The 26,117-nt window shown below is 52.0% G+C and overlaps 1 protein-coding gene across 3 annotated transcripts; it reads right to left on the minus strand.

The window, feature by feature from the left end:
• Window positions 1-1,442: 1,442 nt before the first annotated feature.
• UTP14A (UTP14A small subunit processome component) lies at window positions 1,443-25,266 on the minus strand. 3 transcript variants are annotated; one of them, XM_040325054.1, is made up of 15 exons: window positions 25,134-25,266; window positions 23,521-23,605; window positions 22,136-22,206; window positions 21,543-21,607; window positions 20,929-21,071; window positions 19,863-20,018; window positions 17,863-17,982; window positions 15,098-15,192; window positions 12,401-12,524; window positions 12,183-12,260; window positions 11,098-11,482; window positions 8,760-9,214; window positions 6,129-6,331; window positions 3,194-3,293; window positions 1,443-2,044 (listed from the first exon to the last, which is right to left on the minus strand). In XM_040325054.1, exons 2-15 carry the CDS (start codon window positions 23,578-23,580, stop codon window positions 1,757-1,759), a joined length of 2,343 nt encoding a protein of 780 aa, XP_040180988.1. In that variant the 5' UTR covers window positions 23,581-23,605; window positions 25,134-25,266; the 3' UTR covers window positions 1,443-1,756. The 3 variants fall into 3 exon arrangements, with proteins under 3 accessions (XP_040180988.1, XP_040180985.1, XP_040180987.1); XM_040325051.1 differs by having other exon boundaries at window positions 22,136-22,209; XM_040325053.1 differs by having other exon boundaries at window positions 22,136-22,209; window positions 25,112-25,198.
• Window positions 25,267-26,117: the final 851 nt, after the last annotated feature.

Raw genomic sequence — 26,117 nt, forward strand, 5'->3', positions numbered from 1 at the left:
GCAGGGGACTGTGTAATGTAAAGGGGTCCAGAGGTGCTGGGGGCTGTGTAATGTAAAGGGGTCCAGAGGTGCTGGGGGCTGTTTAATGTAAAGGGGTCCAGAGGTGCTGTGTAATGTAAAGGGGTCCAGAGGGCTGTGTAGTGTAAAGGGGCTCAGAGGTGCAGGGTGCTGTGTAGTGTAAAGGGGCCCAGAGGTGCAGGGTGCTGTGTAATGTAAAGGGGTCCAGAGGTGCTGTGTAGTGTAAAGGGGCTCAGAGGTGCAGGGTGCTGTGTAATGTAAAGGGGCCCAGAGGTGCAGGGTGCTGTGTAATGTAAAGGGGTCCAGAGATGCTGTGTAGTGTAAAGGGGCTCAGAGGTGCAGGGTGCTGTGTAATGTAAAGGGGTCCAGAGATGCTGTGTAGTGTAAAGGGGCTCAGAGGTGCAGGGTGCTGTGTAATGTAAAGGGGTGCAGGGTGCTGTGTAATGTAAAAGGATGCATCTGTTTGGTCATGTGCCTGGCTACTTTCACACTGGGGTGTTGCGCCTGTCGGCAGTAAAACGCTGCTAATTTAGCAGCACTTTACTGTCGTTTTTGCGGCACTATGCGTGCGTGCTGTGGGGGGGGCGGCCGCGGCAAAATGCACCGTCGCCTGAGTTGGCAAAAAATCCTTGCACCGGCGTTGATTAGACAGCACTGATGGGCACTGGTAGACAATAGGCCTCGGGGACCACCCCCCAGAGACAAGCCCAGCCCTGGGGAGCCCTCGGGGGTGACCCCCAGCCCTAGGAGGCCTCAGGGACTACACCCAGCCAGTGTGCCCTCTTGTTTTTTATAGAGGCCTCAGGGACAAGCCCAGTCCTGGGGAGCCCTCGGGGGTGAACCCGAGCCCTAGGAGGCCTTATGGGACCACCCCCCCAGCCCTAGGAGGCCTCACGGACCACCCCCCCCCCAGCCCTAAGAGGCCTCACGGACCACCCCCCCCCAGCCCTAAGAGGCCTCACGGACCACCCCCCCCAGCCCTCAGGGACCACCCCCCAGCTCTAGGAGGCCTCAGGGACTACACCCAGCCAGTGTGCCCTTTTGTTTTTTTTTATAGAGGCCTCAGGGACAAGCCCAGCCCTCGGGGGTGACCCCCCAGCCCTAGGAGGCAGCAAGGCTTGAAGCGATTACCCCTGTGACACAAAGTACCATTCTATACCTTACAGGGCTATCTCACACTCATGCAAACACCGTAAATAAAGAAGCAGCCGACGGATGAGCTTATTTCTCTCACTCTGCACTCTCCTCCTATTAGCAGACTCCTGGGACTGCAGCACAGCCGAATGGCTCTTTTTGCTGCTTCTCCCTTCCCCCAGACTGAGCTCTGCCGTACAGGGACTGCACAAGAGCATTTCCAATTCAAGTTCAGGTACTTACACTGCATATTAATCTATAAAAACTCATTTTAAAAAGGAAGCAATACAAAAGGTTCAGCAATTTTATGTATTTTATATCATTCTGGGGTTGGGCTGTAAATACTCGAGATCATCCCAAGTTCTAAATCTGTATTGACTGTCCGACTTGAAGGATTAACACCAGGCGGGATCCCGATGGACTGTTTAGGACAACAGGACTGCCAGTCCAAGTTCAAGAAAACCCCCGTTGGCCACCATAGACAGTCTGGGAGATATTCCTCAGTCTGCAGAGATGCCGGCGCTCCCTGACTTTGCATTCAGTTCTGGCGCGGCACCATCCTTGGCCTTCGCTTTACGAGGAGGAGGAGCACGGCTTTGGGACCTCAGACCTTCCTCAGTTTCACGGGGGGCCGGGACTTCCTCTTCCTGGAACCTTTCGGTTCCGGTCTCTGGTTGGGTTTGTTGAGTTCCAGGTCCGTCTTTTTGGTCTGGGCGTGCTTCTGGAAGACGTCTTCTGTGATCGGCTCGATGATGTGCCCCTTCTTGGTGATCACCTTCGGGCTGGTCATTTTATGAACGGCCTGCTCCGTGTTCCACGTTTTCCCCACCGGAGTGCGAATGCTGCTCTCGAAATGTTTCCGGTTGTTGAACGGATAAGGAAGTTCGTTTATCTGCAAGAGATTAAAAAAAATTAAATAAATAATGATGATAAACGCCCGGCCTTTACAGAGCCACCTTCTTCACTCTATGGATTGTTTTGGCTGCCCAGGGGGTTCTCACATGGGCCTCCTGGGGGGTCACCCCCGAGAGCTCCCCAGGGCTGGGCTTGTCCCTGAGGCCTCGATAAAAAAACAAGAGGGCACACTGGCTGGGGGGTGGTCCCTGAGGCCTCCTAGGGCTGGGGTGTGGTCCCTGAGGCCTCCTAGGGCTTGGGGGTGGTCCCTGAGGCCTCCTAGGGCTGGGGGTCACCCCATGAGGCCTCCTAGGGCTGGGGGTCACCCCCGAGGGCTCCCCAAGGCTGGGCTTGTCCCTGAGGCCTCTATAAAAAAACAAGAGGGCACACTGGCTGGGTGTAGACCCTGAGGCCTCTTAAGGCTGGGGGGTGGTCCCTGAGGGGTTCTCACATGGGATCTTGCAGGTTGCTTTGGAGCTCTTCCTTACACCCAACCATCACATCTCTGACGACGCCATAAGGCGAAACATGTCCATAATAAATCCCCCTTGGGGTGGGAATGAATAGGAGCCTCAGCAACTGCTGCCCCCCATACCCCCACTCTCTTTAGTTTTCCTCTATCAATTTGGATGACGGTACTCTTATAGTTGATTATACTGAGGCTATACTCAAATTTTGCCTCTCGTAGTCATTGGTTGATTCGTAAATCCCCCTGATGAAGCCATAAAGGCGAAACATGTTGGACTAGCATACGAATATCAAATCTCTGGTCAACTAGAACCCTTCTTAGACCCTATTGTAGGTTTTATAGGCACTAAACACTATTTTTTATTATACTACGTTTGTTTGTGTATCAGTACCAAGATAGTCCATAATAAATCCCCCTTGGGGTGGGAATATGTGCATGGTCAGCCTCGGCAACTGCCCCTCTACCCCCACTATTTTTAGTTTTCCTATATCAATTTGGATGACAGTACTCTCATAGTATTGTATAATCAACTATAAAACTATCTGAGGCTATACACAAATTTTTGCCTCTCGTAGTCATTGGTCGATTTGTAAATCCCCCTGATGAAGCCACGAAGGCGGAACAGAGGAAGCCTTCCCGTGGTCCACTAGCGACCATGTGACCAAACCTCACACCCACCTGATGTGCGGCGGCCATAATGTTCCTCTTCTCGTTAAGAATGACGTTGGGCAGACGTTGGTCCTTCCTTGGAGGAGCGGGGGGAGCTTTAATAATGAATCTACAAGGTGAATAAAAAATAAAATAAAATAAAAATAAATACGATTTACTCTTCCCAAACCCCCCTGGATCAAAAAATAAATAAAAATTCAACATGTTATTGTTCGGTTCCCGGCGGGCCCCACCATGTATGCACAGTTCCCGGCGGGCCCCCACCATGTATGCACAGTTCCCCGGCGGGCCCCACCATGTATGCACAGTTCCCCGGCGGGCCCCCACCATGTATGCACAGTCCCCGGCGGGCCCCCACCATGTATGCACAGTTCCCGGCGGGCCCTTACCATGTATGCACAGTTCCCCGGCGAGCCCCACCACGTGTGCACAGTTCCCGGCGGGCCCCCACCACGTATGCACAGTTCCCGGCGGGCCCCCACCACGTATGCACAGTTCCCGGCGGGCCCCCACCACGTATGCACAGTTCCCGGCGGGCCCCCACCACGTATGCACAGTTCCCCCGGCGGGCCCCCACCACGTATGCACAGTTCCCGGCGGGCCCCCACCACGTATGCACAGTTCCCCCGGCGGGCCCCCACCATGTATGCACAGTTCCCCCGGCGGGCTCACACCATGTATGCACAGTTCCCCGGCGGGCCCCCACCACGTGTGCACAGTTCCCCGGCGGATTGTGTCACCATGAACTCACCTCGACTCAATTAATAAATAGAAAAAATAAATACAATTTTTACCGGCAGGATCTCCCCAGCCGCCGCGGGACGCGCGTCTCTCCCCCTCCGCTGGGCGCCGCATTGCTAACTGGAGCACAGAAAGCGCCCAGCTAAGCGATCCGCACCGGGGGACTCTCTGTCTCAATTACACTGAAGTTTCAATTTTCAAAGCAAAAAAAAAACAAAAAACACGAACGTTCCGCAGCTTTGATGGTCCCAGAAGTCTTCCCAAGAACAAGCAATATTCATAGGAATGTCTTCTCCCCACCCCCGCAGCTAGATGCACTTCGGAGACGGAAAACAAACCTTTAACAAAAAAGGTAAAAAATGTTCCCGTCTGTTACACCGAGAGACTCCTCCAGAGAGAAGAGAAAACAGATAAACGGTTTCCTGTATTCCGCTTCAATAAGATGTCTGACCAATCAGGAACAGCGACTTCTCTCCATGAGACAAAGCCAAAGTATCTATTGAATTGAATAAATTTCCCGTCACTTCCTGTCTTATTTTCTGCCAATTGCGTCCTGTTGGGTAAATTTCCTCTCACTTCCTGTCTCCTCTTGGATACATTTTCCCTTCACTTCCTGTCTTCTGTTTTGCAGCCTGCATCATGCGGAAGTAAATTTCTCACTTCCTGTCTTCTCTTCTGCTGCTTATGTCCCGTTTGATACATTTCCCCTCACTTCCATTCCTCTCTTCTGCCGCTTGTATCCTGTTGGCTAAAATTTCCCCTCACTTTCTGTCCTATTGGGTACGTTTCCCCCCCCCACTTCCCGTCTTCTCTTCTGCTGCTTTCAACCTTTTGGGTATGTTTCTCACTTCCTGTCTTCTCTTTTGCCCCTAGCATCCTGTTGGGTAAATTTCCCCCGACATCCTGCCTTTTCTTCTGCCACTTGTACCCTATTGGGCAAGTTTCCCTCACTTCCTGTCTTTTTTCTACCTGCATCCTGTTGGGTAAATTTCCCCTCACTTCCTGTTTTCTCTCCTGTGGTCTGCATCCTGTCGTGTAAATTTCCCTTCACTTCCTGTCTTTTCTTCGGCCACTTGTGTTCTATTGGCAAGTTTCCCCTCACTTCCTGTCTTCTCTTCTGCTGCTTGCATCCTGTTGGCTAAGTTTCCCCTCACTTCCTGTCTTCTCTTCTGCTGCTTGCATCCTGTTGGCTAAGTTTCTCCTCACTTCCTGTCTTCTCTTCTGCTGCTTGCATCCTGTTGGCTAAGTTTCCCCTCACTTCCTGTCTTCTCTTCTGCTGCTTGCATCCTGTTGGCTAAGTTTCCCCTCACTTCCTGTCTTCTCTTCTGCTGCTTGCATCCTGTTGGCTAAGTTTCCCCTCACTTCCTGTCTTCTCTTCTGCTGCTTGCATCCTGTTGGCCAAGTCTCCCCTCACTTCCTGTCTCTTTTGCCATTTGCATCCTTTTGGTTAAAATTTCTTCTTGCTTCCCGTCTTCTCTTCTGCCAATTGCGTCCTGTCGGCGAAATTTCCCCTTGCTTCCTGTCTCTTCTTTTGCCACCTGTCTCCTCTTGGGTAAGTTTTCTTCTCATTTCCTGTCTTCTCTTTTGCAGACAACAACAACAACAACAACCGACAACAACAACAGACGACAACAACAGACGACAACAACAACAACCACCGACAACAACAACAACAACCGACACCAACAACCGACACCAACAACAACAACCGACAACAACCGACACCAACAACCACCGACAACCACAACAACAACCGACAACAACAACCACCGACAACAACAACAAGAATCATGCGGAGTAAATTTCTCACTTCCTGTCTTCTCTTCTGCTGCTTTCATCCTGTTGGGTAAGTTCCTCCTCACTTCCTGTCTCCCCCCCCCCCCCCCACCACCAACAGGGCTGATTGAAAATAAATATTTAAAAAGGTAAAAATAAAATAAAAAGATAAACACGGACACCATCCACTGCTTGTAAAAGCAATCCAGTGGCTAGTTAGTCGCTAGGATTGCTTTTGCTAGAGAGCCGACCACCAGGCAAGGCGATGCCTGCAGCTGTGGGCATCATCCCAGTATAACTGTTTGGAGTCCGGCGACATGCTGGTACGTCGCTGATCAGAACGTGGCTATACAAAGCGTAGGAAAGGAAGTGTTGGATGGACGTACACTTTAAGTGTCTCGGCTCCGCCCACCGCGGGGTTTCTTACCGTCTGCGTTTTTTATGGCTGACTTTGAGGTTGGTGCCACCCCATTCCCCCCATCCGGGCAACACCAAGTTGATGTCTTTGGGTTTCCCGGCCTGCTCAGCCTTCTTCTTCTCATTGAGGAAGTCCTTGATGACATCATCACCCGCGAACGCCTCTTGAATGATCATTTTCTGTGCGGTCTCCACGTCTTCCTCCTCCTCCTCCTAGGCAAGAAAAGATTTTATTTTTTTAATTAGGGCCAAATTCACTCAGGTTTATTGCAAAGATTTTAACGCCTTCAATACCGGACACTTGCACCCCCCCCCCCCTCCTGCCCAGGCCAATTTTCAGCGCCGTCACACTTTGAATGACAGTTACGCGGTCATGTAACACTGTAACCATAAAAGGCATTTTTATCATTTTGTTCACACAAATAGAGCTTTATTTTGGTGTTATTTAATCACCGCCGGGGTTTTAATTTTTTTCTAAACAAAAATTGAAAAAAAAAAAGCAAACGCAGCATATAAATAAAACACACACACACACACACACACACACACACACAAGAAAAACAAACAAGAACCACCAACAACCAACCAAAACCAACCACCAACAACAACCAACCACAACCCAACAACCAACCACAACCAAACAACCAACAAAAAATAACAACCAACCACAACCAACCACAACAACAACAACAACCAAAACCAACAACAACCAACCACAACAACAACAACCAAAACCAACCACAACCAAACAACCAACAAAAAACAACAACCAACCACAACAACCAACCAACCACAACAACCAACCAACCACAACAAAAAACAACAACCAACAAAAAACAACAACCAACCACAACAAGGGTCAAAGGGTCACTGTGATTGGCCCTTTACCTTGATCACAGAGCGGGCACGTGGTCCAGGGAAGGACGTCAATAGACACCCTCCCAGAATTACTGTGCCTTCAAAAAGTATTCATACCCCTTAAAATTCCCCACTTTTTCTCATGTTACACCCAAAAAACAAATATATTTTATTGGGATTTTATGTGAGAGACACAAAGTGTCACATAATTGTGAAGTGGAAGGAAAATGATACAAATAAATCTGTGAAAAGTGTGGGGGGGAGGGGCATTTGTATGGCGCCCCCCGGAGTCAATACTTTGTAGAACCCCCTTTCTCTACAAGTCTTTTTGGGGGTGTCTCTACCAGCTTTGCACATCTAGAGAGGAACATTTCTGCCCATTCTTCTTCTCTGTAAAATATCTCTGTCTCTGTCAGATTGGATGGAGAGCGTCTGTGATCAGCAATTTTCATGTCTCACCACAGATTCTCAATGGGATTTAGGTCTGGACTGTGACTGGGCCATTCTAACACATGAATAGGCTTTGATCTAAACCATCCCATTGTAGCTCTGGCTGTACTTTAGGGTCGTTGTCCTGCTGGAAGGTGAACCCCCCCCCCGGTCTCAAGTCTTTTGCAGACTTTAACAGGTTTTCTTCTAAGATTGCCCTGTATTTGTTTCCATCCATCTTCCCATCAACTCTGACCAGCTTCCCTGTCCCTGCTGAAGAAAAGCATCCCCACCACATGATGCTGCCACCACCATGTTTCACAGTGGGGATGGTGTGTTCAGGGTGATGTGCAGTGTTAGTTTTCCCCCACACATAGCGGCCAAAAAGTTGAATTTTGGTGTCATGTGACCAGAGCACCTTCTCCCACATGTTTGCTGTGTCCCCTCCCCCACATGTTTGCTGTGTCCCCTCCCCCACGTGGCTTCCCACAAACTACAAACAGGACGTCTTCTGTCTTTCTTTCTCCAATGTCTTTCTTCTTGTCACTCTTCCATAAAGGGCAGATTTGTGGAGAGACCACTAATAGTTGTCCTGTGGACAGATTCTCCCCCCTGAGCTGTGCAGCTCCTCCAGAGTTACCATGGGACCTCTTGGCTGCTCCTCTGATGAATGCTCTCCTTGCCCGGCCCGGTCAGTTTAGGTGGACGGCCATGTCTTGGTAGGTTTGCGGTTGTGCCATACTCTTTCCATTTTCCGATGATGGATTGAACAGAAGCTCCGTGAGATCTTCAAAGCTTGGGAGATTTTTTTTATAACCTAACCCTGCTTTATACTTCTCCACAACTTTATCCCTGACCTGTCTGGTGTGTTCCTCGGCCTTCGTGATGCTGTTTTGTTCACTAAGGTTCTCCAACAAAACTCTGAGGGCTTCACAGAACAGCTGTATTTATACTGAGATGAAATGACACACAGGTGGGACTCCATTTACTAAATTAGGCGACTTCTGGAGGCAAATGGATCCTCTAGATTTTAGTTATCAGAGTAAAGGGGGCTGAATACAAATGCCCCTCCCCCCACACTTTTCACATATTTATTTGTATCATTTTCCTTCCACTTCACAATTATGTGACACTTTGTGTCTCTCACATAAAATCCCAATAAAATACATTTACGTTTTTGGGTGTAACATGAGAAGATGTGGGGGAATTTCAAAGGGTGTGAACACTTTTTCAAGGCACTGTAAACGACCGCGCTGTACCCGTCATTTGGCTACGGCGCGGTTAGCAAGTGGTTACTTTACCGATTGGTTGCACACACACACACTAAAGGTAAAAATCTATTGCAGATCCTCACCTCGTCCTCCACGGTGGTGGGCAGCAGAGGGGTCTGGACCTTCGGCGCCTTCACAGGAAGGATGTCATTGCGGTCGATCAGCTTCGATTTTTTCGCCCGTTTGTCGCCAGTTCGATGGACCGTCTGCTCTCCCGATTCGTTCTTTCGAGGAGCCTTCAGCTGGATCGTCGGCTCATCGACCTCCTCCTCCTGCGCCAGAGCCTCTACAGACTCCAGACTCTGCTTCCTCTCGGTGCTCTCCATCAGTAGTGGGCCCTCCTCCGCTGCCTTCTCCAGCACCTCCTCGCCGTCCTCTTCCAATGGCTCCTCGGGTTCAGCCACTGGATGGCGCTTTTGCCGCCGTCGTTCTTCTCCGCGGTTCTGTTCTATCAACTTCTGGAAGAGCGTGTTGAATTGGGACACTTGCTTCTCCTCGGCTTCGTTCATCGCGTCGGTTGGCGGCTCCTGTGCTTTACCTGGAGACGGGACAGAAGAAGACATTGGGGGTCAATGGGGATACACTAAGAAATGTAGGGGGCAAAATCGCAGCATCGATGCGTCGCAATTCGAACAATCGAGTCAGCCGAACCGATTATTGACGTCATCCGACGCACCGCGCAAGTGCAGTGCTCTGCCTCTCAGGGAGAAACACAGAGGGAGAGCCTGCATGGTGGATAAAGCCCCTCCCCTTCACTGAAAAAGAAAGTCAGCTGATGAGCCAGTACGGTGCAGGGGGAGGAGTTTGAGGAGACCCGACATGAGGCAAGGCTTCACTGGAGGCACCGGAAGGGGGAAAACACACCGAGCAGCATGGAGGAGGGGAAATCGACTAACACTGAGGGCAGGTAAGTGCCAAAGTCACTGATCACACCCGTCCCTCTGTCTCCGATCCCACCCGTCCCTCTGACTCCAATCCCCCACCCGACACTCTGCCTCCGATCCCCCCCACTCGACACTCTGCCTCCGATCCCCCCCACTCGACACTCTGCCTCCGATCCCCCCCACTCGACACGCTGCCTCCGATTCCCCCCCACCCGACACGCTGCCTCCGATTCACCCCCACCCGACACTCTGCCTCCGATTCCCCCCCACCCGACACTCTGCCTCCGATTCCCCCCCCACCCGACACTCTGCCTCCGATTCCCCCCCACCCGACACTCTGCCTCCGATTCCCCCCCACCCGACACTCTGCCTCCGATTCCCCCCCACCCGACACTCTGCCTCCGATTCCCCCCCCACCCGACACTCTGCCTCCGATTCCCCCCCCACCCGACACCCTGCCTCCGATTTCCCCCCACCCGACACTCTGCCTCCGATTCCCCCCCCACCCGACACTCTGCCTCCGATTCCCCCCCCACCCGACACCCTGCCTCCGATTTCCCCCCACCCGACACCCTGCCTCCGATTCCCCCCACCCGACACCCTGCCTCCGATTCCCCCCCACCCGACACTCTGCCTCCGATCCCCCCCCACCCGACACGCTGCCTCCGATCCCCCCCCCACCCGACACTCTGCCTCCGATTCACCCCCACCCGACACTCTGCCTCCGATCCCCCCCACCCGACACTCTGCCTCCGATCCCCCCCACCCGACACTCTGCCTCCGAGAGAGAAAAAGATGGGGGTATGGAGAGACATATGTGTGTTATTTTAGAGGTGGCAATCAAAGTTCAGGTTCATCAATACAGAAGAAAGGAGGGAGAGAAAATGGCAGGGGAGGAGAGGAGAGCAGACAAGAAAGGGAAAGAGAGGAGAGCCGACAAGAAACGGGAGGGAGGAGAGCCGACAAGAAACGGGAGGGAGGAGAGCCGTCAAGAAAGGGGAGGGAGGAGAGCCGACAAGAAAGGGGAGGGTGGAGAGCCGACAAGAAAGGGGAGGGAGGAGAGCCGACAAGAAAGGGGAGGGAGGAGAGCCGACAAGAAAGGGGAGGGAGGAGAGCCGACAAGAAAGGGGAGGGAGGAGAGCCGACAAGAAACGGGAGGGAGGAGAGCCGACAAGAAACGGGAGGGAGGAGAGCCGACAAGAAACGGGAGGGAGGAGAGCCGACAAGAAACGGGAGGGAGGAGAGCCGACAAGAAACGGGAGGGAGGAGAGCCGACAAGAAACGGGAGGGAGGAGAGCCGACAAGAAAGGGGAGGGAGGAGAGCCGACAAGAAAGGGGAGGGAGGAGAGCCGACAAGAAAGGGGAGGGAGGAGAGCCGACAAGAAAGGGGAGGGAGGAGAGCCGACAAGAAAGGGAAGGGAGGAGAGCCGACAAGAAAGGGAAGGGAGGAGAGCCGACAAGAAAGGGGAGAGAGGAGAGCCTCCTCAATCTCCAGATCATCACACATTAGTGTCCCCCCCGGACCAGCACCACTCACCAGGTTCTCCGCCAGAAGACTCCTCCTCTCCTTGCTGCTTCCTCAAGAGCCGCCTTTCCTCAAATTCTTTAAGTAGAACCTCTTCTTCAGAGTCCCGATCTTCCTCCTCCTCGTCATCTCGATCCTCACCCTTCGTGTTCAATTCTGCTTCTACCTGCATCGTTCCCTCCTCCTCCTCCTGACTCCCAGAATCCTTCGCATCTCTGCGCAGTTTTCCCGTCATCCAGGGGTTGGGGCCCTCAGGGGTCATCTGAGCGTCATTGACAAAGTCCGGGACGATCTCCTCCTCCTCCTCTTCCTCGCTCTCTTCGCTCTCAGACCCAGCTTTGACTTTCTGGGTTAATTCTTTATTCTTCTGGAGCTGCTCCTGCATGGCCTTCCGGGCCTAAAGAGGAGGAAAAGTCCCATAAGAAGAGCCAAATACTCTGCTGGAGGACTCTGCTCCTTCCTCCAGAACTCTCCTGATATACTCTGCTGGAGGACTCTGCTCCTTCCTCTATAACCCTCCTCTCCTGATATACTCTGCTGGAGGAATCTGCTCCTTCCTCCAGAACTCTCCTCCCCTGATATACTCTGCTGGAGGACTCTGCTCCTTCCTCCAGAACTCTCCTCTCCTGAAATACTCTGCTGGAGGACTCTGCTCCTTCCTCCAGAACTCTCTACTCCTGATATACTCTGCTGGAGGACTCTGCTCCTTCCTCCAGAACTCTCCTCTCCTGAAATACTCTGCTGGAGGACTCTGCTCCTTCCTCCGGAACTCTCTACTCCTGATATACTCTGCACTGCTGGGGAACTCTGCTCCTTCCTCTATGACTCTCCTCTCCTGATATACTCTGCTCCTTCCTCTATAACTCTCCTCTCCTGATATACTCTGCTGGAGGACTCTGCTCCTTCCTCTATAACTCTCCTCTCCTGATATACTCTGCTGGAGGACTCTGCTCCTTCCTCTATAACTCTCCTCTCCTGATATACTCTGCTCCTTCCTCTATAACTCTCCTCTCCTGATATACTCTGCTGGAGGACTCTGCTCCTTCCTCTATAACTCTCCTCTCCTGATATACTCTGCCCCGTTGGACAATACTTACCTCCTCATCATATTTTGCCATAAAGAGTTTAGATTTTGCCCATTTTCCGCTGTTTTGATGCTTCAGTGACATTCGCTCCTGTGGAGAGAAAACAGAGACGTTTTGTGATACAATTAGGAGATAAGAGATTACTTTTTTTTTTTTCTTAATACAAACAAAGCTTTATTGCCAGCAGGGCATCCTCCTCACATCCCCCCCCCCCCATCCTCCTCGCATACCTCTATCCTGGCTCTCTGGAGTTTCTCCAGTTCCTCCAAAGCTGCCTCTGGATTGGTCTTTCGGAGTTCCTCAAACTCTTTTAATTCCTGCTTTTGCCTTCCCTTCTTCAGCAGCTTGTGATACCTGAAAAGAGATAAAAAGATCAATAATTATTCCAATATGTGCGACCTCTCCCTCCCCCAATAATCCTCCACCCTCCTCCTCCTGACCTCGTCCCCATCAACCCTCCATCCTTCTCCTCCCGACCTAGTCCCCATCAACCCTCCATCCTCCTCCTCCCGACCTCGTCCCCATCAACCCTCCATCCTCCTCCTCCCGACCTCGTCCCCATCAACCCTCCATCCTCCTCCTCCCGACCTCGTCCCCATCAACCCTCCTCCTCCCGACCTCGTCCCCATCAACCCTCCATCCTTCTCCTCCCGACCTCGTCCCCATCAACCCTCCATCCTTCTCCTCCCGACCTCGTCCCCATCAACCCTCCATCCTCCTCCTCCCGACCTCGTCCCCATCAACCCTCCATCCTCCTCCTCCCGACCTCGTCCCCATCAACCCTCCTCCTCCCGACCTCGTCCCCATCAACCCTCCATCCTCCTCCTCCCGACCTCGTCCCCATCAACCCTCCATCCTCCTCCTCCCGACCTCGTCCCCATCAACCCTCCATCCTCCTCCTCCCGACCTCGTCCCCATCAACCCTCCTTCCTCCTCCTCCTGACCCCGCCCCATCAACCCTCCTCCTCCCGACCTCGTCCCCATCAACCCTCCATCCTTCTCCTCCCGACCTCGTCCCCATCAACCCTCCATCCTTCTCCTCCCGACCTCGTCCCCATCAACCCTCCATCCTCCTCCTCCCGACCTCGTCCCCATCAACCCTCCATCCTCCTCCTCCCGACCTCGTCCCCATCAACCCTCCATCCTCCTCCTCCCGACCTCGTCCCCATCAACCCTCCATCCTCCTCCTCCCGACCTCGTCCCCATCAACCCTCCTCCTCCCGACCTCGTCCCCATCAACCCTCCATCCTTCTCCTCCCGACCTCGTCCCCATCAACCCTCCATCCTTCTCCTCCCGACCTCGTCCCCATCAACCCTCCATCCTCCTCCTCCCGACCTCGTCCCCATCAACCCTCCATCCTCCTCCTCCCGACCTCGTCCCCATCAACCCTCCTCCTCCCGACCTCGTCCCCATCAACCCTCCATCCTCCTCCTCCCGACCTCGTCCCCATCAACCCTCCATCCTTCTCCTCCCGACCTCGTCCCCATCAACCCTCCATCCTTCTCCTCCCGACCTCGTCCCCATCAACCCTCCTTCCTCCTCCTCCCGACCTCGTCCCCATCAACCCTCCATCCGTCTCCCTTGCTCGTCACCATCAACCCTCCATCCGTCTCCCTTGCTCGTCACCATCAACCCTCCTCCCGCCGCCTTCTCCTTCAACCCTCCAACCACCGCCTCCTTCCCATCAACCCCCTCCCGCCCGGCTCCTCCTCCATCAACACCTCCATCTTCCTCCTGCCTTCTCCATCAACACCTCCATCCTCCTCCTGCCTTCTCCATCAACACCTCCATCCTCCTGCCTTCTTCTCCATCAACCCTCCATCCACCTCCCTTCCTCGTCTCCATCAACCCTCCTCCCACCGTTGCTGCCTTCTCCATTAACCCTCCATCATTCTCCTGTCGCCTCCTCCATCACCCCTCCATCCTCCTCCCCCTGACCTCATCTCCATCAACATTCCATCCTCCTCCTGCCTTCTTCTCCAGCAACCCTCCAGTCTCCTCCCTCTCCATCAACCCTCCTTCTCCATCAACCCTCCAGTCTCCTCCTTCTCCATCAACCCTCCAGTCTCCCTCCTTCTCCATCAACCCTCCAGTCTCCCTCCTTCTCCATCAACCCTCCAGTCTCCCTCCTTCATCAACCCTCCAGTCTCCCTCCTTCTCCATCAACCCTCCAGTCTCCCTCCTTCTCCATCAACCCTCCAGTCTCCCTCCTTCTCCATCAACCCTCCAGTCTCCCTCCTTCTCCATCAACCCTCCAGTCTCCCTCCTTCTCCATCAACCCTCCAGTCTCCCTCCTTCTCCATCAACCCTCCAGTCTCCCTCCTTCTCCATCAACCCTCCAGTCTCCCTCCCTCCTCCATTAACCCTCCAGTCTCCCTCCCTCCTCCATTAACCCTCCAGTCTCCCTCCCTCCTCCATTAACCCTCCAGTCTCCTCCTTTTCCATCAACCCTCCAGTCTCCTCCTTCTCCATCAACCCTCCAGTCTCCTCCTTCTCCATCAACCCTCCAGTCTCCCTCCCTCCTCCATTAACCCTCCATCCTCCTGCCTTCTCCTCATTCGATTATCTTCTCCATTAACTCTTATACCACCTCCTGCCCTCTTCCTAATCAACCCACCACTTCTTCCCCCTCAACTCTCCATCCTCCTCCTGCCTGCAACATGGGGACAGAAGGAGAGTATGTCAGAGGGGAGGAATCTTCCAATAGGGGGGATTTCCCTCATTTTTGAGTGAAATCCTCTAACTTCCTGTTTTTACCAGGCAGGAAGTTTAGGAAAGTCTCCCATATTAGTACATTTGCTGCAAAATAAAAAAAATTTGTCACAAGATTAGCCAAAAGGTAAACAGACATGGAAGACCTTACAAGCTGGTAGGCGTAATAAGTGATGATGCAAAAAAAAAAAAAAAAGTTAAAAAATAAAATTACTTTTTGCTTTTAATTTTCCTCTCCCTTCGAGCTTTTGCCTCGTAGAAGGACTGCAGGGCGCGGGCTTTCTGGAGCTCAGCTCGCCGAAGCTTGGCCTAAAGAAACGACAAAGAACAAAGTTTGAACAGCGATCCAAATCCACGCAACGATTTCAGAAAACTGCAAAGATGTGAGTACACAGTGGTTGGAGGAGAAGGCGGGGGAATGTCCACCAATGAGCACACAGTGGTTGGAGGAGAAGGCGGGGAATGACCTCCAATGAGCACACAGTGGTTGGAGGAGAAGGCGGGGAATGACCTCCAATGAGCACACAGTGGTTGGAGGAGAAGGCGGGGAATGTCCACCAATGAGCACACAGTGGTTGGAGGAGAAGGCGGGGGAATGTTTACCAATGAGCACACAGTGGTTGGAGGAGAAGGTGGGAATGTCCACCAATGAGCACACAGTGGTTGGAGGAGAAGGCAGGGAATGTCCACCAATGAGCACACAGTGGTTGGAGGAGAAGGCGGGGAATGTCCACCAATGAGCACACAGTGGTTGGAGGAGAAGGTGGGAATGTCCACCAATGAGCACACAGTGGTTGGGAGGAGAAGGCGGGGAATGTCCACCAATGAGCACACAGTGGTTGGAGGAGAAGGCGGGGAATGTCCACCAATGAGCACACAGTGGTTGGAGGAGAAGGCGGGGAATGTCCACCAATGAGCACACAGTGGTTGGGAGGAGAAGGCGGGGAATGTCCACCAATGAGCACACAGTGGTTGGGAGGAGAAGGCGGGGAATGTCCACCAATGAGCACACAGTGGTTGGGAGGAGAAGGCGGGGAATGTCCACCAATGAGCACACAGTGGTTGGAGGAGAAAGCGGGAAATGTCCACCAATGAGCACACAGTGGCTGGAGAAGAAGGGGGGGAATGTCCACCAATGAGCACAGAGTGGTTGGAGGAGAAGGCGGGGAATGTCCACCAATGAGCACACAGTGGTTGGAGGAGAAGGCGGGGAATGTCCACCAATGAGCACACAGTGGTTGGGAGGAGAAGGCGGGGAATGTCCACCAATGAGCACACAGTGGTTGGAGGAGAAAGCGGGAAATGTCCACCAATGAGCACACAGTGGCTGGAGAAGAAGGCGGGGAATGTCCACCAATGAGCACAGAGTGGTTGGAGGAGAAGGCGGGGAATGTCCACCAATGAGCACACAGTGGTTGGAGGAGAAGGCGGGGAATGTCCACCAATGAGCACACAGTGGTTGGGAGGAGAAGGCGGGGAATGTCCACCAATGAGCACACAGTGGTTGGAGGAGAAAGCGGGAAATGTCCACCAATGAGCACACAGTGGTTGGAGGAGAAGGCGGGGAATGTCCACACAGTGGTTGGAGGAGAAGGCGGGGAATGTCCACCAATGAGCACACAGTGGCTGGAGAAGAAGGGGGGGAATGTCCACCAATGAGCACAGAGTGGTTGGAGGAGAAGGCGGGGAATGTCCACCAATGAGCACACAGTGGTTGGAGGAGAAGGCGGGGAATGTCCACCAATGAGCACACAGTGGTTGGAGGAGAAGGCGGGGGAATGTCCACCAATGAGCACACAGTGGTTGGAGCAGAAGGTGGGGAATGTCAACCAATGAGCACACAGCGGTTGGTGGAGAAGGCGGGGAATGTCCACCAATGAGCACACAGCGGTTGGAGGAGAAGGCGGGGAATGTCCACCAATGAGCACACAGTGGTTGGAGGAGAAGGGGGGAATGTCCACCAATGAGCACACAGTGGTTGGGAGGAGAAGGCGGGGAATGTCCACCAATGAGCACACAGTGGTTGGGAGGAGAAGGCGGGGAATGTCCACCAATGAACACACAGTGGTTGGGAGGAGAAGGCGGGGAATGTCCACCAATGAGCACACAGTGGTTGGAGGAGAAGGCGAGGAATGTCCACCAATGAGCACACAGTGGTTGGAGGAGAAGGCGGGGAATGTCCACCAATGAGCACACAGTGGTTGAAGGGGAAGGCGGGAATGTCCACCAATGAGCACACAGTGGTTGGAGGAGAAGGCGGGGAATGTCCACCAATGAGCACACAGTGGTTGGAGGAGAAGGCGGGGAATGTCCACCAATGAGCACACAGTGGTTGGAGGAGAAGGTGGGAATGTCCACCAATGAGCACACAGTGGTTGGAGGAGAAGGCGGGGAATGTCCACCAATGAGCACACAGTGGTTGGAGGAGAAGGCGGGGAATGTCCACCAATGAGCACACAGTGGTTGGAGGAGAAGGCGGGGAATGTCCACCAATGAGCACACAGTGGTTGGAGGAGAAGGCGGGGAATGTCCACCAATGAGCACACAGTGGTTGGAGGAGAAGGCGGGGAATGTCCACCAATGAGCACACAGTGGTTGGAGGAGAAGGCGGGGAATGTCCACCAATGAGCACACAGCCTTATAGCTGCATAATTGCTTTTACAGTGTGGAATGTGCGGGTCCCCCCCTTCCACGGCAGCCATCTTTCTCGAAGTTCCACAGCTCCTCCTCTCTTCTCCGGAGACCAGAACCACATAGATGAGCTTCCGAATGTCAACCGGGAAGGAGATTGAGGAACGTCTGTTCCCTGATCTCCCCCTCTGCTGTGAATGAAGCCAGCCAGTGGTCAGCTCATTCCTTGGCCGATCGTTAGTGACATCACCACGGATCATTACAGGAGTCAGCGTCACATCGGGGGACTCTTTATACCAAAAGTATCATTCAACCATAAAGCCATGATCCCGGCACAGCCGCACTCACCTCTTCCAGACTCATCGCCTTCAATGAGGCCTCTTCCAGCGGGGTCAGCAGGGGGTCAGTGATTGGCTGCTTGTTGCTGTGAAGGATGTTGAATATCTCCATCTCCAGAGGTGTGCGCGCCTGGAAAGAAGAAGAAGGGAGAGCGTCAGCCTGAGGACAACGGGTATCACCCCACCCAAAAACATTGATCAGACAGGAGATATAACGTAATATTGCATCTACCTTTTGTCTGAACAATGTTTATAAACAAAGTAACATTGATCAGACAGGAGAGAGATACAAAATAACATTGTTTATAAACATTGATCAGACGGGAGAGAGAGAGATACAAAGTAACATTGTTTATAAACATTGATCAGACGGGAGATAGAGAGATACAAAGTAACATTGTTTATAAACATTGATCAGACAGGAGATAGAGATACAAAGTAACATTGTTTATAAACATTGATCAGACGGGAGAGAGAGACACAAAGTAACATTGTTTATAAACATTGATCAGACAGGAGATAGAGAGATACAAAGTAACATTGTTTATAAACATTGATCAGACGGGAGAGAGAGAGATACAAAGTAACATTGTTTATAAACATTGATCAGACAAGAGATAGAGAGATACAAAGTAACATTGTTTATAAACATTGATCAGACGGGAGAGAGAGAGATACAAAGTAACATTGTTTATAAACATTGATCAGACAGGAGATAGAGAGACACAAAGTAACATTGTTTATAAACATTGATCAGACGGGAGAGAGAGAGATACAAAGTAACATTGTTTATAAACATTGATCAGACAGGAGATAGAGAGATACAAAGTAACATTGTTTATAAACATTGATCAGACAGGAGATAGAGAGATACAAAGTAACATTGTTTATAAACATTGATCAGAAAGGAGATAGAGAGATACAAAGTAACATTGTTTATAAACATTGATCAGACAGGAGATAGAGAGATACAAAGTAACATTGTTTATAAACATTGATCAGACAGGAGATAGAGAGATACAAAGTAACATTGTTTATAAACATTGATCAGACAGGAGATAGAGAGATACAAAGTAACATTGTTTATAAACATTGATCAGACGGGAGATAGAGAGATACAAAGTAACATTGTTTATAAACATTGATCAGACAGGAGATAGAGAGATACAAAGTAACATTGTTTATAAACATTGATCAGACGGGAGATAGAGAGATACAAAGTAACATTGTTTATAAACATTGATCAGACGGGAGATAGAGATACAAAGTAACATTGTTTATAAACATTGATCAGACGGGAGATAGAGATACAAAGTAACATTGTTTATAAACATTGATCAGACGGGAGAGAGAGATACAAAGTAACATTGTTTATAAACATTGATCAGACGGGAGATGCAGAGATACAAAGTAACATTGTTTATAAACATTGATCAGACGGGAGATAGAGATACAAAGTAACATTGTTTATAAACATTGATCAGACAGGAGATAGAGATACAAAGTAACATTGTTTATAAACATCGATCAGACGGGAGATAGAGAGATACAAAGTAACATTGTTTATAAACATTGATCAGACGGGAGATAGAGAGATACAAAGTAACATTGTTTATAAACATTGATCAGACAGGAGATAGAGAGATACAAAGTAACATTGTTTATAAACATTGATCAGACGGGAGAGAGATACAAAGTAACATTGTTTATAAACATTGATCAGACGGGAGATAGAGAGATACAAAGTAACATTGTTTATAAACATTGATCAGACAGGAAATGAAGGGGAGGAGCCTGTACACCTGTGCAAGACTGAAGGGGAGGAGCCTGTACACCTGTGCAAGACTGAAGGGGAGGAGCCTGTACACCTGTGCAAGACTGAAGGGGAGGAGCCTGTACACCTGTGCAAGACTGAAGGGGAGGAGCCTGTACACCTGTGCAAGACCAAAGGGGAGGATTTTAAACAGACAAAACAACATGTAGAACTCTACGGAGGGAAGTAGCCCTGACCTTCCACCCGGAGAGCTTGTCCTCGATGGGCGTCGGCTTTAACGTCTCATCGGCGAGCGGGAAGATCAGTTGCTCGGCCTTACGGTTCTGCCTCACAACGGGATCCCATTTGGCCACTTCCACCGATGTGCTTTGATATGAAATCACCCTCTGTATCTGTTAATTGAAAAAAAAAAAAAAAAACATTTAAAAAAAGGACACACTAGATAAAAAGAAGAAATGGGAGAAAACAGAAAGAAAAGGGGAGAAAACGGAAAGAAAAGAAAAAAGCAAAGAAAAGAAAAAAAGGGAGAAAAAGCAAAGAAAAGAAAAAAAAGGGAGAAAAAGCAAAGAAAAGAAAAAAAAGGGAGCAAAAGCAAAGAAAAGAAAAAAAAGGGAGCAAAAGCAAAGAAAAGAAAAAAAAGGGAGCAAAAGCAAAGAAAAGAAAAAAAAGGGAGCAAAAGCAAAGAAAAGAAAAAAAAGGGAGCAAAAGCAAAGAAAAGAAAAAAAAGGGAGAAAAAGCAAAGAAAAGAAAAAGGGAGAAAAAGCAAAGAAAAGAAAAAGGGAGAAAAAGCAAAGAAAAGAAAAAGGGAGAAAAAGCAAAGAAAAGAAAAAGAGAGAAAAAGCAAAGAAAAGAAAAAGGGAGAAAAAGCAAAGAAAAGAAAAAGTGAGAAAAAGCAAAGAAAAGAAAAAGTGAGAAAAAGCAAAGAAAAGAAAAAAGGGAGAAAAAGCAAAGAAAAGAGAAAGAAAAAGAAAGGACACAGTAGATAAAAAGAAAAGTGAGAAAAAAAGCAGGAGAGTAAAGAAAAGATAAGAAAAAGAAAAGAAGAAAAGGAAAAAAGCAGAGAAAAAAAGAAAAGAGATGCAAAAAAGTTGGAGAAAAGAGAAGGGAAAAAAGTAGAGAAGCAAAAATATAAAAAGAAAGGACACAGTAGATAAAGAGAAAAGTGAGAAAAACGAAAAAGGAGAGAAAAGAGAAGAAAAAGGAGAGAAGAGAAGAGAAAAAAAAAGAAAAAGTCGAAAAGAGAGAGAAAAAAAAAGGGGAGGGGTAAGAAGCTGAGAGAAGTGGAGGGGCGTGTCTTCTCACCTTCTGGGTCTCCTCGTTGCTCAGGGGAAGCTCCACACTCTTCTTGTCCTTCAGCTTATTGAGTTGCTTCTTCACCTTGGTGAGGTTGGAGGCCTTCTTGATCGGTTCGATGAGATCGGACAGAGTGATCTTCTCCCCGACTCCTGAAAACAGCGGACAGTGCGATCAGCGGAAAGGCCGGACACTCAGCTCATCACATAAAGGAGGTCATAGGACAGTTTGGCTTTTCCCAGAATGCCCTGTGCCCGGTACATGGCTGAATGATTGTGTCACCCCCCCTCCCCCCCCCCGCTTGGATTCTATCATGTGACACCGGCTGATCTCTCCCCGCTGTGCTGCAAATAGAACTATCGGAGTCTCCAAGAGACATAAAAATCCAGCAGAAGCTTGTCATCGCCGGTGACAATGTCGTTGGCCACACCCCCTGAAACAGAACCCGTACAAGCAGGCGCATTTCCCCAGCCAATCAGGAGCGAGCCTCAGAAAAGGGGGATCCGGGGACACCTCCTCTGAACTTGGCCTTTCTATATCAATGGACAGCACCGAGCAACGTAAAACACATCAGAATTATACAAAACATGTAAAAATGAATATAAAAACCATAAGGGTCCCACCTTCCGCGGTGATGCCGAATTCGGAGACATGCACGCTGGCCTCTGTGCGCTCCGCCAACTTCCGCCTGTTTTTGAGAGGGTGGAAAAAGAAGATCACTATATCATGATTTTACCCACACTTGATTACAAATTCTTAACGACGGAGCGTACGCCTACAATCTCAGAAAGTGTGACTCGGCTCCCACCGACGCGATTCGTCACGAAGGACGTCATCAAGGGAATGCAGCGATTTTGTCATTACTTTCGGGACAAGTTCAGTTTAAGAGCCTGAATCTTAAAGACTTTGTACAGCAGGGACTGGGGGAGGGAGAAGACGCCCAGGGATCCAATCAGGTGTACTGTAGCGTTTACGAGAGGGAGGAGCTCTTTATTCTGCTATTCCTCCTTTCACTGTCCAGTCACAGGTTGGGGGGGAGGGACAAGACCTGCAAGTGGTACTGAACAACAGCAGGCCCCTTCCCTGCAAGACAGGGCTGTGCTCTTTCGCAGAGCTGTGTACATCTCAGGACTGGATGGACAGGAATACAAATCATTGTAAAGCAGCTCCCATATATATATATATACTTCTTCCAATCAGAGATTCTTCTACAGACCTTTTCTTTCCATCCAGGGAGGAGATCGCTTCCAGCAGCTTCCGGTGTTTGCGCTCCGCGTCGATTTCCTCCTGCTAAAAAAAAATAGCCGAGTCATTCCAGGATCACAATGCAAGTGCCCCATTATGAGGGGTTCCCACCATCCCTGTGCTGAGTTCCTGGGTCTGTACACCCGCTGTGCCCATTATGAGGGGTTCCCACCATCCCTGTGCCGAGTTCCCGGGTCTGTGCACCCGCTGTGCCCATTATGAGGGGTTCCCACCATCCCTGTGCCGAGTTCCCGGGTCTGTACACCCGCTGTGCCCCATTATGAGGGGTTCCTACCATCCGTGTGCTGAGTTCCCGGGTCTGTGCACCCGCTGTGCCCATTATGAGGGGTTCCCACCATCCCTGTGCCGAGTTCCCGGGTCTGTACACCCGCTGTGCCCCATTATGAGGGGTTCCTACCATCCGTGTGCTGAGTTCCCGGGTCTGTGCACCCGCTGTGCCCATTATGAGGGGTTCCCACCATCCCTGTGCTGAGTTCCCGGGTCTGTACCCCCGCTGTGCCCATTATGAGGGGTTCCCACCATCCCTGTGCTGAGTTCCCGGGTCTGTACACCCGCTGTGCCCATTATGAGGGGTTCCCACCATCCCTGTGCCGAGTTCCCGGGTCTGTACTCCTGCTGTGCCCATTATGAGGGGTTCCCACCATCCCTGTGCTGAGTTCCCGGGTCTGTACACCCGCTGTGCCCATTATGAGGGGTTCCCACCATCCCTGTGCTGAGTTCCCGGGTCTGTACACCCGCTGTGCCCATTATGAGGAGTTCCCACCATCCCTGTGCTGAGTTCCCGGGTCTGTACACCCGCTGTGCCCATTATGAGGGGTTCCCACCATCCCTGTGCCGAGTTCCCGGGTCTGTACACCCGCTGTGCCCATTATGAGGGGTTCCCACCATCCCTGTGCCGAGTTCCCGGGTCTGTACACCCGCTGTGCCCATTATGAGGGGTTCCCACCATCCCTGTGCTGAGTTCCTGGGTCTGTACACCCGCTGTGCCCATTATGAGAGGTTCCCACCATCCCTGTGCTGAGTTCCCGGGTCTGTACACCCGCTGTGCCCATTATGAGGGGCTGGTTACCAGTTTTGAGTTACAGAGGAGGTCTGGCGCTAGAATTATCGCTCTCGCTCTACCGATCGCGGCGACACCTCACATGCGTGGTGTGAACGCCGCTTACACACGTGGGCGTGACTTACGTATACAGTCGCTTCTGCGCACGAGCGAAGAGGGGCGGGGCTTTAAAAAAAATATTATATTTATTTTACTTTTTATTTTTTTGTGGTCCCTTTCATTTTTTTGAGGGGGCGTGAACCTTTGAAGGTGCCAATGACTTTACGTTCGCTCACCTCATCCTCGCTGGCGCTCACGTCACATTCGTTCGCAAAGAGATCTTCCTCGTCCTCCATGGCGCTTCGTATGAAAATGTCACCTCTGCAAAATACAAGTGGGAAGAAGGGTTAAGCGGGATGCAGACTGCGCTGGCTATGATAAATCCCCCTCCCCCGCCCATTATTTAGTACACCCGCCCTGCAGCTCCCGATACACGAAACGTTCTGACGTCACAACGCCGCATCCATACCAGACGTTCGCCATTACTTTCCTTGGGAATTCAAATTCACACAATTTTTTGTCTGTGAACCCCCGCCCTGCACACGCCCCCTCCATCTGCGAACCCCCGCCCTGTGCACGCCCCCTCCATCTGCGAACCCCCGCCCTGTGCACGCCCCCTCCATCTGCGAACCCCCGCCCTGTGCACGCCCCCTCCATCTGCGAACCCCCGCCCTGTGCACGCCCCCTCCATCTGCGAACCCCCGCCCTGCACACGCCCCCTCCATCTGTGAACCCCCGCCCTCTCCATCTGTGAACCCCGCCCCCTCCATCTGTGAACCCCCGCCCTGCACACGCCCCCTTCATCTGTGAACCCCCGCCCTGCATACGCCCCCTCCATCTGCGAACCCCGCCCTGCACACGCCCCCTCCATCTGCGAACCCCCGCCCTGTGCACGCCCCCTCCATCTGCGAACCCCCGCCCTGTGCACGCCCCCTCCATCTGCGAACCCCCGCCCTGTGCACGCCCCCTCCATCTGCGAACCCCCGCCCTGTGCACGCCCCCTCCATCTGCGAACCCCCGCCCTGTGCACGCCCCCTCCATCTGCGAACCCCCGCCCTGGACACGCCCCCTCCATCTGCGAACCCCCGCCCTGCACACGCCCCCTCCATCTGTGAACCCCCGCCCTCTCCATCTGTGAACCCCGCCCTGCACACGCCCCCTCCATCTGCGAACCCCCGCCCTGCACACGCCCCCTCCATCTGTGAACCCCCGCCCTCTCCATCTGTGAACCCCGCCCTGCACACGCCCCCTCCATCTGTGAACCCCCGCCCTGCACACGCCCCCTCCATCTGTGAACCCCCGCCCTCTCCATCTGTGAACCCCCGCCCTGCACACGCCCCCTCCATCTGTGAACCCCCGCCCCCTCCATCTGTGAACCCCCGCCCTGCGCACGCCCCCTCCATCTGTGAACCCCCGCCCTGCGCACGCCCCCTCCATCTGTGAACCCCCGCCCTGCACACGCCCCCTTCCTCTGTGAACCCCCGCCCTGCACACGCCCCCTCCATCTGTGAACCCCCCGCCCAGCACCCTCCATCCTTGAACCCCCGCCCTGCACACGCCCCCTCCATCTGTGAACCCCCCCGCCCTGTGTGCACCCTCCATGGGATGCCATTTGTGAATCCCACCATCTCCCAGAATGTCTGGCGCCCCCCAGTGGAGGGGTCAGGGGGTGTCTCTCATGGTGTCACACATACTGAACAGGAACAATACAAACACATTATCTAATGCCGGGGGCCACAGCTGGGTGAGTATTTGGCCCCCGGAGCACAACTACAACCCCCAGCCTGCACTCTGCTAAGACTTGTAGTTCCCCCAAATATTGCATACCGGAATCTCTTCCTCCACTCACCCTCTACACGTGGGAACCTGGAGCCGTACAGCAATCACTTCCGGTCTCCGCCAGGACTGTCGCGCTCTCACCCGTCCGCCCCAGCGACTTCCCGCACAGCGCAGAGCCGTAAAGCACTTCCGCCTCTTGCCAGCACTGTCGTGCGGCGCGGAAGTGACGTTCAGCCGCGGCCATCTTGGTGCACCCGCTCAGTAAGCCCACAGTCTGAAGGCGGCAAGCGGCCATCTTGTTACACCCACCGAAATCTCGCATTTCACACTTATTTTTAACAATAAACGGCGCTTATATCATGAAATACCATGTTTAGAAGTCGGTGACACGGTTTTGATGTTACATTTTAAAAGCAGTCATATCAGCAGGCTTTCCCGCTGCTTTTAACCACTTCACCCCCGGAGGATTTGGCTGCCAAATGACCAGAGCACTTTTTTTGCTATTCGGCACTGCGTCGCTTTAACTGAAATTTGCGCGACGTGGCTCTCAAACAAAATTGACGTCCTTTTTTCTCCCACAAATATCACCTCTGCGTTTTTTATTTATTATTTTAGTCAGGAGGACCCCCATCTTCTCTAGGAGTCAGGAGGACCCCCATCTTCTCTAGGAGTCAGGAGTGGCCCCATCTCTCTAGGAGTCAGGAGGGCCCCCATCTTCTCTAGGAGTCAGGAGGACTCCCATCTTCTCTAGGAGTCAGGTGGACCCCCATCTTCTCTAGGAGTCAGGAGGACCCCCATCTTCTCTAGGAGTCAGGAGGGCCCCCATCTTCTCTAGGAGTCAGGAGGGCCCCCATCTTCTCTAGGAGTCAGGAGGACTCCCATCTTCTCTAGGAGTCAGGAGGACCCCCATCTTCTCTAGGAGTCAGGAGGACCCCCATCTTCTCTAGGAGTCAGGAGGGCCCCCATCTTCTCTAGGAGTCAGGAGGACCCCCATCTTCTCTAGGAGTCAGGAGGACCCCCATCTTCTCTAGGAGTCAGGAGGACTCCCATCCTC

Source organism: Rana temporaria, chromosome 9 (assembly GCF_905171775.1).
Source record: "Rana temporaria chromosome 9, aRanTem1.1, whole genome shotgun sequence".
NCBI lineage: Eukaryota > Metazoa > Chordata > Amphibia > Anura > Ranidae > Rana > Rana temporaria.